This window comes from Zingiber officinale, chromosome 10B (genome assembly GCF_018446385.1).
Source record: "Zingiber officinale cultivar Zhangliang chromosome 10B, Zo_v1.1, whole genome shotgun sequence".
NCBI classification, from domain to species: domain Eukaryota; kingdom Viridiplantae; phylum Streptophyta; class Magnoliopsida; order Zingiberales; family Zingiberaceae; genus Zingiber; species Zingiber officinale.
Window position 1 is genome coordinate 6,622,318 of NC_056005.1, and position 11,643 is coordinate 6,633,960.

The 11,643-nt window shown below is 42.9% G+C and overlaps 1 protein-coding gene across 1 annotated transcript; it reads left to right on the forward strand.

Annotated features, from left to right (window-relative positions):
• Positions 1-261: 261 nt before the first annotated feature.
• Positions 262-4,918, forward strand: LOC122028606. The gene is made up of 5 exons (XM_042587451.1): positions 262-826; positions 920-1,270; positions 1,375-1,599; positions 3,810-4,022; positions 4,301-4,918. The coding sequence occupies exons 1-5, from the start codon at positions 464-466 to the stop codon at positions 4,631-4,633; spliced, it is 1,485 nt and encodes a 494-aa protein (XP_042443385.1). The 5' UTR covers positions 262-463; the 3' UTR covers positions 4,634-4,918.
• Positions 4,919-11,643: the final 6,725 nt, after the last annotated feature.

An 11,643-nucleotide genomic window follows, 5' to 3' on the forward strand; every position in this document is an offset into this window, starting at 1 on the left:
GTCGCGTGATTACCGAGCCGCTGCTTCACCGAAACGTATTGACATCCGACGCGCTCCCTTTCCTGCTTTCCCCGTGCATGGAATGATCGCGACGTCAATGATGACTCGGAAGTATTTTTACGGTTTGGCCCCTTAGAGATGCCTTTTGTCCTATCTCTCTCTGTGGTTTCTAGACTCGGGTCCCATCATTGCGGCATCGACGTTACCATGATTTGAGTAGGGGCATTTAAGTCATGGAGTGCGAGTCCATTTCAAATCAAGTCCGATCCCTTGCTTCGCCTTTCACGGTCGCGGAAAACGAGGCACGTCTCTGCTTCCGGCGATGCATTTGTGCCGCAGTCGCCAGTTGTTCCCCCTCCGTAACTCCACTTTCGCGAAACCCACTTCCACTCTCGCAGCTTTGTTTAAAGTAGAATAATAAAGAAGAGGGCACGCGTTGGTCGGGGAAAGAGGTGGGAAGGGAATGGCCGCGAGGAACCGGAGGTGGTTACCGCCGGCGCCGAAGCCGCCGACGATCCTCAACCTTCCTCAGCTTTCGAGGCGGCCTCGAGCAGTGAATAAGACGAATCCGCGATTGGAACGCGAGCTCGTGGATCTTCTGGACCGCGATCGTCGCGCGCGGACGACTCCGCCTCCGCCAGCGACGCCCTCAGGGGAGAGCGGAGGGGAATCGGGCGGAGAGGACAAGTGGCGGTTCCAGGCGGAGATACTTCGTGCGGAATGCAACTTCTTGAGAATGGAGCGGAAGGTCGCGCTGCGGAAGCTTGAGAGGAACCGCGACAAGATGGAGGACGCATTGAGATCCGCCATGGACACATTGATATTGGTACGCGCTGTCCCATTGATTTATCTTTTTAAGAAACTCGTTCGCATATTTTAATATCGATCTTTGAGATTGAGCAAGATAACGACGATATAGGGAAGGGAAAAGATCGTTTGCAGCGAGAGCGTAGAGGCGGCATTGGACGCGAGCATCGAGGAGCTGAAAGAAAAAGTAGAGGAGCTCAGATTGGGGAATGGCGGATGCCGTGGTAGAAGCAGGGGAATCTCAAGGGGAGTGCATCCAAGGAGTAGTGGCAGAAGAAACTTCGATCGGCAAGCATCGGTGCTTAGGCGGCGGCTGGAGAAAATGGAAGACGACCCCAACGTGAAGGATATACAAGAGATTTCTGTGCCAGGTCTAGGGAAGAAAGTTACAGAGCCAGAACAACTTGAAGCAGAGGAGACTGCTAGTCCGGGCTCGAGTCACAGTGGCCGGTTTCCCGACGAGGTAATAATTGATATTCTCTTAGCTTGCTTCACAAAAAAAAAAAAAAAAGACTTTTGTTTCTCCCTTTCCAATTACAAAAGATGGACTCAATCGTTTGAATAAAGATGGAGATTTTGCGGAGAAAGATGGAGGGATTGTCCAAGGGGATGTTGGAGAGGATGGAGGAATGCAGCTATTTGCTCTCCGCCAACGATGGTAGTATCATCACCAGCAACAGCAACAGTGACAGTGGCGAGAAGAGGGACCTCAAACTAATTGGGTGTGCTAAAGCAATAGAGAAAGAATCTTTACTTCAAATCCACCAGCCGTCGCCGCCGCCCAATAATCAAGTAAGCACTAAAATTAATTCGAAGTAGATGCCTTTCATAAATGCAATGCATCATCATTAGATAAAAACACTATTGTTCTTGTTTCTCACTCGGTCCCCAGAAATATTAGCAACTTTACTCCATTCATCTCTCTTTTCAAAGAACACAATTCTAGGAAGGCCCCTCGTCGTCTTATTCGATCACCATTTGATCTTGACTGTGGATGACTAGCTTGATAAAGAACGGGTATCAACGATTGAAATCAAAATTCCAACGACATCGTATTGCTAAAAGGAAGATACATAGGGCATCTCGACGAGCCAGGCATCCAGTAGATAACTTGCTCACGTTCATGCTCATAATTGTCTCCTGGACAAGTACCTAGTGGGTGATATAGAATTTACAAAGTGACATCTGATTGGGGGTCATCGCTGACTTGACGAATTAAGCTGCAAATAGGTTTAAAAAAAAAGTAGGAAACTTAGACGCGCCGTCAAGTTAGAGATATATTATTTTTAGAGTAGTGGAGCTTCATACAATCCGAGGCAGAAGAGTCAAATGGCACATTAGAAGTTTCAAGTCATATTGACCTCTGGGAAATTAATTTTTTCCTACATTTAGATATTCTTTTTGAAAAATGAACCTACCAGTTTTCCTTTTCCTCCAATGAATTTATATGTACTTTCAGGATCTGTGATCTTGAAAGCACGAGTAACTGAGCCATTGTAAGATGTTGCAATATCTAGTGAACATGGTGTTGAACTAGACGCCCTCTTTTATGCTTTCCACATCAAGATATCTCCTGAAGCGACGTGCTTTAATTTGAACTTCTACGAACCTATGAAATTCCAGAGTAATCAATAAGGTAGTTGATTCACTTTGCTCTATTTTTTTACAGATATAAATTAAACAGGGGAGAGATTCTCTTTGCTTTATCCGATCCAACTCATCTTAAGCTATATAGTTTATTTACACCTTAATGGTATATAGACACGCATGAGTTTGTTGAAACCGGGAACTTGTAATTTAAGCTCAAATCAGACTCACATAATAACCATCGTTTATGATCAGCTGCCATTTTGTAGTCTTGTTTGGACCTCCACTTTTTGAACCTTGAGGCCAGACGTATGACAGCAGGCACATGAGGATTTTAGTCCTTCCACAGAAAAGCGAAACCTACCCTTTTAAATTAGTTCTTTAGTAAAGATTACTAATTGAAGTTGCATGACAATGTTTTCTACCTTCGAAAGAGAAGGAAAATTCTGCTTCAGCCATGTACGTCTTGCTGTTATCAGTCTAGTTCTAGGTACTGCAATACTACATCCTGATCACGTGAGCTCCGTTAATCGTTTTAAAGTCAATTAAATGTAAGAGAAATAAACTATGAATTGATTGCCAGTTACTCAAATAAATTTTTATTTTATTTTTGGCGAGAATAAATTTTTAATGTTACATTGCTGTTTAATTTCATGAAGATAAAAAATCTGCCGGTTTCTCAATCCTACACAAACTGTTTGTAGTCTTGATTTCCTCAGCCTTGCACACGGTACTTTTTAATTATCAAGATGTTTTTCTCTTTATTTGAAAAATATGAACTTTTGGTTTTATCTCCACAGACTACGTACATTATGTTATTGGTAGTTACCTTCCTAGCACCAGTTAACTTCAAAGCTGGTAATTAAGTCTCTTGCTGTAAGTATTGCTAACTTTTCTATGATATAAACTTACTGTGGCCTTTTTCTTTAAAAAAAACTCACTTTACCAAACTGACTTAAATGATTTGGTCCCAAGTTTTTCTTGTACTTCCTTTGGACCTTTTTTTTCTTGTTAAAGTTGGTCTTAATGACTCTCTGGGTCTGCACCAACCTCCTGTGGACTGAACAACTCCTATCCTTTACCTTACTTGTACACTTTTTATTTAATGAAAAGAAGAGATGTTATTGAGAATTCATTGAAGCATCTATATTGAATAGATCGAAATGCAGATCTGCTATTACTATTTTGTTTGACTAAGAATTCATTGAAGCTCAGACTGTCTACATACCCATCACAAGATTCCTGTTTGGCAGTTTTAGAACTTAATTTGGATTCAGTTTCCATGAAGTTTCATTTCAAAGTTTGAAATAAACGACTCTTTTTGTTCATGAAAGGTGGAAGAAAGGTCGTCAGGTCGATGCACCTTGTGAAGTTACTAGTTCTATAACAAGATTTAAACATTAAAAACATTACAGGGGGAGGAGATGGGGTTGCTGAGTTGCTGTAATTGCAAGGAGTTGGTGGGTCGAATAATGCAGCAGGTGAGGGCAGAGTCTGAGCAGTGGACTGAGATGCAAGAGATGTTGGATCAAGTTAGGGTAGAGATGGAAGAACTCAAATCCTCCAGAGACCGTTGGCAGCGACGGGCTATTTCTTCTGAAGTCAATTTCCACTCGCAACACGCACAAGTAAGTGCATCTTGGCAATCTTCATTAGTTAGATGTACGTTCCAAAAGCTTAATCTGTTAGGAGTCCCAACGTTCAACTTGATTTTAATATGAAGCAATATATTTGTATTAATTTCTCTAAACTCGTAGTGTTGAGATCATTAAGCGTGTTATTTCTTTGAATGAAACATACAAACATCAAATACTAGTGAGTGCAATTAGCAAATTGCCGGTTTTAACTTATCGGCATAGCTCTTTAGATTTCTACACTATCAGAAAAACATTCTTCTCTGTTCCAGAAGCTTGAGTGGAAGCAAAAGGCGAGATCTTCAGAAAACAGAGTGATTGAACTGCAGAAACTAGTTAAAGAGCTTCAGAAAGAGCTGCAACCGTTAAGAACCAAGCTCCTCAATGCTCCCCCTTCATCCCCTGTGCATTCAGAGTTCCAGCCAGCGGGAGACCCACTGAGGATGGTTCAAAACCAACAGAATAGATCACTCAACTCATATAACGAGAAGGAGAAGCATATTCTTGTGTGCCATATGAATTCACAGAACAATCTAAGCCAGCGCAGACCATTACAAGATATCAGTAACATTTCTCCCCTTCTCAGACCAAGACGTCGAGTATAAGAAAAATCTCATCCGCATTTGTCTTTCAGTGCTTGAAAGGATGATGATTTGTCGAGATATTATTTGCTAATCAGAAGTTGCTTAGCTGAGAATGAGCTGAGCACGCCAGAGCATGTCTAGTTTTCCTCTGAAAGGAAGAAGATGTAATAAGCTAGCTGTCCTCCTAAAGCTTGTTACTAGCTAGGATTGCATAAACTCTGTATTACGTTATATTCATAATCATCGAGCTGCAAAAATTTGGTCAAACTTGTTGTGCACGGATTTAATAGCACAAATTCTCCATAAGCTTGGTTAAGTTTTTTCTGGATAAGTTTTTTTTTCTTGGATGGCAAACAGAGAGTAATTTGCTGGAAATATAGCTTCGTAAACAGCTGCATGCACCACGCACAAAATGGCAATTGATATCTCAAATTTTTGTCCTGATTATTACAAATCGTAACTTGGAACACGTACGATCGTGCGCTGGGGAATGCTGAGGAGGAGCTCTCGCAGCGAAGCGTCTGGCTGGATGAGGTCGTTGGGCAATCTCCCATGAACGGAGCTGAAGCCACTCAAGGAATTTAGTCAAGAAAGACAAGGATCACGCAAATATATATAACTTCTTACCTAAGTGCTCGTCTGGGTGAACGACGTCGTAACCTCGAGCTAGCCTGAAATAATTAGAGAAAAGGAAATCATTAACTATGAGGCCTGCAATGGAGCTGACATGGGATTGGAAGATCTCGGCACGAAGGGGGGAGGCTTCCTTTGCTGATATGCCGCATTTGCTAGCAAGAAACTCTTAGAATTAAACAGCTTCATCGAATTGAATACATACGTTGAATAAGAGGGAAGAAGGTGGGTTATTTGAGGTAATTCAATTGTGGCAGTACCTTCGATATATTGTTGTTTCTGCAAGCTCGTCCAATGCCAACTGAGGGAGAGTAAAAAGTGTCATCAAGGTGTCCGTTGGCAATTAGAAGAAGAAATTAAGGATTAGAAACGAGGCAGGCACGCGTGCAAATGGAGGAGAATTTAGATGATAAAAGTTCTACCCAACATAAGGCAATCAAAGGGGGATGCCGTCGTTGGAGAAGTCCATGACTTGAGAAGTAATTAGAAAAAGGATCAAATTAAGCAGATCAGAAGGGGAAAAGCAAGGGGAAGCCTGTTAATTGATTTATAAGCATCTTGGCGTGAATTGAAGGGGTGGCATCAAGATGGGATCCTCTGCCCCATTTTTCCTATCTCCCCGTGTCTCATTCATTGATCGAACGGATCACATCAAATCATGTCAAATCTCAAGGATACATGATTCGATCCGATAATGAATGGGACACAGGGATACAATTGTGACAAAAAGGTGAATACGTTCGTCCCAGTGCCCCTGTCAATCCGTCTCAAGGTTAACACGGAGAAGATAAATCACAGACGGCTACTAGCCTTTGGAATAGTAAGAAACACTGAGATACAATTGGTGAGAAAAGTGGGACAGAACAGGATCTGATCTTGATGACATCAAACTTGACAAGTCAAATCAATTAAGAAAATAGGCTGATTTCATATGGTTGGTTCGACACGATTACCTGTCTCTACTGATCCACCTCCATGCATGTTTGGATTTGATCAATAGTTGTGGATTTAATTGCAGCACGCATGGAGAGTTCAAATCTCCTGCTCTCAAATTTTTCTGACCCCGTATCCCATAAAGGTAACTACAAAAATTAATAGTGCTTCCGGTGAGAAATACATGACGTTGCGATGTTAAAAGAAATCTCTCGCCGAATCCTTTCTGCTTTCGAAATTTTTCTCTGAATCCTTCTATGCCCTAAACCTTTCTCCGGGTTGCAGCTTTCTCCTTCCCACCTTCGATGATCACTGATAGCGCCATCGATCTCCCCTTCAGAAGTCGACAACATCCCCTCCGAAGGCATCCAGGAGCTCTAGCTCCGTCTCCACCTTTCCTCGACGAAGATCTTGTAGATCACGTCCCCACCCTGTGGAATCTCCGGTCAAATTCTTCACATCGTTTCCTGTGAAATCTCCAGATCTTTGGTTTTTTCAAATATAATGGTTCCAGTAAATTTGAACTTTTTTTCAAGTTTCATTTTTTGACATGTTAACGGTTGAGATCATTTTATTTTATTTTATTGTTTTTTTAATCTTATTATACTAAATAATTTGTTAGCATTATGTATATGGTTGATGAAATTAAGATTGATCAGTGCTAAATATTATTTTGTTTGTGTGGTTTTTGTTTCTTGAATTATCTTGTCTCATGCATGGTAAAAACTAAGATTGATCGCTAAATATATTATTAAAATGCATTTTGGTATGTGTAAAAAATATATACTTTTTTATTTTTGTGATGCATTTTTTCATCACATCATCTATAATTATAATTTTCTCTCCTTTTTATTTTTTTTATTAACATAATCGCATTATGATCTGTGTAAAAAATAATATATGCATTTCTTGGTTATTTTTTTTGGATCAAAATAATTATTAGAGTTGTTGTTGGTTGAATCTATGAGTTAATGTAGGTTAAATTTTGATGCAAACGAAGACGAACGAGATAATGAGTTTGATGTTATTAATAAGGGTACTCTATCATATTATTGTTGAGTTCTGACCCATCTATCACAAAAGAATTGATGTCCAAAATCGGAATGGAATTTAAGATCGAAGAGAAAACCTATGAATTTTATTTGAAATATGCTAACTAAGTTGGATTTGGCATACGGAGTAAAAGCCACAATGATAAATCGAAATCAGGTAAATTAGTTGACATAATTTTTTTTATTGTTGTGCACAAAGAAAAATGGGAAAGGGCAAACGAGATGTTTATGTGAAAGCAAGTATGATCTTGTCCAAAAGTCGAAGAGACAGAAAGCTGAGGATGTGGTGCTTACGCTGACCTCCTGTGGACTCCACGCGGATCTACAACACAGACTATGTAAGTGCTGAGCCATGGAAGGGGTCCCCGGCGTTGGCCCTTCGACGCTCAAGTTAGTCATTGATGATGAGGAATGAAGCGGAGCAACAAGAACTGTAGCACAAACAGTGAATATCGCATACCCTCGCTGATGCTTGGACCCCCTTTATATAGAGCTTCGGTAGCGCATGTGCATGCTTCCCAAGGGAAGCACGCTTCTCGAAGCTTTTTCTGAAAAGACTTGTCGGTAAAGTGTCCCTGACACAGTACCTTAACAGACCGAGCATATCTCTGAAGTGACAGTGGAAGCTTCCACCATACGATCTTCTGGCAGCCCATGTCCGGTGTTTGCAGTACCAACTCCCAAAAGGATATCATCAGGAGTGTACTGCTAGGCCGAGCGGGTTAACCGCTCGGCCTGAATTCCGCCGCCTGGGTGCCCCATCTGGTCGGTCGAAACCTCGATGTTCCTCAGTGTGTGTCTGCTCGACCGAAGATCCACTTTGTTATTGCCAAGGCCTGCTGTCAAGCCGAGCGGGGTAGCCGCTCGGCCAAAGCCTGTCGCCAAGTCGAGCGGGGTAGCCGCTCGGCTCTGCTTCTGCACATTGTCTCCCTTGAGCGTCGGTTGTTTAATTGCTCCCCGTGTCGAAGGCGACGACGGATCAAAGCCTTCTCCCCGGTCGGGGCATGCTTCGCCCGATCGACCGATGTCATCCACTTGTTGACGCCTTAACTTTGACCTCCACCGTGGCAGCGGCGTGGGGCCCCTCATCATCACCGCATCACAAGCCTCCCCTTCAATTATAATCGAAGGAGGCTATAAATCCGACTGACTGGACAATTGTCTGAGCAAATTCCCTCCCAATCGGCCTTCGATACTATATGGTTTCTGATCGGGATGTGACTGTTCCTTGCCGATCGGTCTATTGAAGCTTGTCGTTCAACCGTAGGTATACTCCTTCAATCCGATCGGCACAACGAAGGTTTGCACTTGTAAAATCTTTGCTTGGATTGTCTTGGGTGGGCACGAGCAGGGCTTACATCACCCAGATTTCTGGAAAATTGTGCAAATCTCTGCACATTAAGGCTGAGCACGCTCCCACGTCTTCATTAAATGCCGACTTGTGGCGATGCGCCACGTGTCACGCCCGCCGTCGCCGCACGCCTGACGTGACAGGGTATTGATATGACGTTTGACGGTTTGAATTCAACAGTTCGATCTTCACCTGGGTTTCTGTGACTTAAATCGGACGGCTCCGATCAGCCGTCTCCCAGGCTTATTAGCCCGTGCGTGTCGCCGCCTTTGCGCATTTCGTCTTCATGCTCTTCAATGCTAGGCTCTCTGTGCTCCGGTGACCTTTCTCCTTCCTGCTCCTCTGGCGACTTTTCCTGAAAGCTCCCCCCTTGTCCCTTATTTTCACGTCTCTCGGCGTCTGTTCTTCCTTGTCTTCTGAGTTTTTCGACGTCTTAGTGTTCCGATGATAATCCCGCTAGTAGATTTTCTATCCTTCGAATCTCCATCCTGTTTTGCAACGGCGATAATCCGGCCTGGTTCGCTGGATCGGATAAGTCAGGTCATCGGCTTGAGGAGCGTGTTTTTGACTATGCTTGGCCGCGGTTTTTGGATGGAGGTTGGAGGAGTTGACCAAACTGGAACCTGCACCACTGGACATTTATTCGCCTTGACTTGCAATGTTGGATCTGAAGATCTCTAAGTGGAAGGACATCACAAAATATGTGTTGTGAGTGCAAGTGTAAGTCAACATTCTTTGGGCCTTCTTGAGTGTCAAAAAATGAAGTGGTAGAGGGCTTTAGTGTTGTTGGTCTTTTACATCCTATCGAAGAGCAAGTATAAGTTAAAACTCAAGTCCTAAAAGGATAAAATTGTTCAAGTATAAGTTAAAACTCAAGTCCTAATAGGATAAAATTGTTTGAGTGAAGTGTTAAAATTCTCGATCATCTTAACCTCCCTTTAGGCTACTCTCTTCACTTCCCTTTGCTATTAGGGTGATAAAATAATGATAAGATGGTAATTTATCTTCTAATAATAAAAGCAATTTAATTAACTAATTATATTGCTGACCTTTAAAGATTATATAATGTCTATATAAGAATACTTTTAATATAAAAGTTAATAATAATTTTAACAGAAAAGACTAATTAATAATAAATCTTACAACCTATGTTAACAAAGAGAAAAAAAATTAATAACAAAAGTAGCTAACTATTCTAACAGAAAAAAGAGAAAATTAATAATAAATTAGTAATTTATTCTAAAATGTGTATTTTTTTTCTTCCCTAAAAAATTCACAATTATTAAGATTTCAAATATGTATATTGCATCGAGCCCCAGTTACAAATTTAAATTTCAGATTAAGATTTTCATATTTCATAATTATTAAGTGCAGTAACGCGCCCTCACGGTCTGAGGCTTGGAGCTTGAACAACTGCCACACGTTGAGCCGGCTTGGGATCTTGACCGGGAGGGAAGGGTGGTCAGGCATCTCGGGCACATAGAAGAAGCTGAGTCGGTGGTTGGGGGTGAACTCTTCTCTGATTTGTTGGCGGGAGTAGACACCTTGTTCGCCTTTCGCCAAGCCGCCTGAACCTCTTCTATATTGATCTAGCTAGCGGCCTTCTCGAGCATCTCATCGAAATTCTTCACGGAGTCTCGGATGAGATCTCAGAAGAACTCCCCCTTTACTAGTTCATGAGAGAAGGCGCTCATCAATATTTTCGAGGTAGCGGATGGGACGCCCTAGGCTACCTAGTTGAAGCGCTTAATATAACTTCGCAAGGGCTCGGGCAACCCTTGCTTGAGGGCGAAGAGATAGTGGTCTGTCTTTTGGTACTTCCTGCTGCTGGCGAAGTGGCACAGGAAGACGGTTTTGAAGTCATGGAAACAAGTGATGGACTCGTTCGGCAGTCCATCGAACCATTTCTGTGCCAAGCCGGATAGAATTTTCAAGAACATTTGGCACTTAATGGCGTCGTTGTATTAGTGCAACAACGCAGCGTTCCAAAACTTTCGAAGATGATCCTTCGGATCCTTGCTACCGTCGTACTCTCCAATGGCTAGGGGCTTGTACCCCTTCAGTAGCTTCTCCTCTAGTACCCTTAGAGAGAAGGGCACTTGCTCATCTGGTTCCCCTCGGGGCTCCTCCCTGAGAACTATAGCTTTCCCCTTCTTTAAGTCCCTGAGTGGGAAGCTTTTCGCCATGGAGGCCTGCGGTTGCTCTTTCTTATTATAGCAATCCGACCCTTTATGATAGTAGTCTGTGACTGGTTCCTGATAGAAGGCCGAGGGGAACTCCTCTGGCTGCTTCCTCTTAGACCCTCGATCCGAAACATGAATCGGGTCCTTGGAAATGACAGACATTTTGTATGGTTACGAAGCAGTGGTCTGTTTTTCGAAAGTCGCTCATCTCTTAGCTTCCTTGAACAGTTCATACTCCCCAGTCATCATGGTCACGTTGATTCGTCCGGTGCCCTCCATCTTCATGTTCCAGAACAGGTGAAGAAAGTTTCCACAGACGACACCAAATTGATCCTGTCCGGAATCTGAGTCGGATGAAGGTCGGGTGAGCTGTTGCTGGCATTGACGGAGGGGCGACTGAGACACCTTTCTCGTATGCGCTTCCAAAAAGGGACTCCCACGTGGTGCTGACGAATGATGATAATTGAGTCAGCGATACCTGAGCTCTGTGCACACTCAGACAAACACACGGACGTTAGAGGCCAGAAACCAGGGAGAAGTCCCTAGAGCAGACCCTCCGATGTTCAAGTCAGGTACTTTTCCCCAGAAGAACAGTGTACGAAGGAGAAAGAAAAGTAGAAGATAAGTGCGAATGTGCGAAAGAGCGTACCTGCGTAAGGGAGAGGACTTCCTTTTTATATGACAGTGCGTACCTTCTGGAGCCTGACTGATGTTAGAGAATGTTGGGTGTCAGGCGATGTTGAGTGATGGAGGACACCTGACCTCCTCCTGTAGGCTGAAGGAAGCTTTCATTCGCAGATGACCGCAGACCGTTAGAATATTCTCTAACACATAGCAACTATTCTCTGACAGACGGTTACGATTCCCTGACTCTGTTAT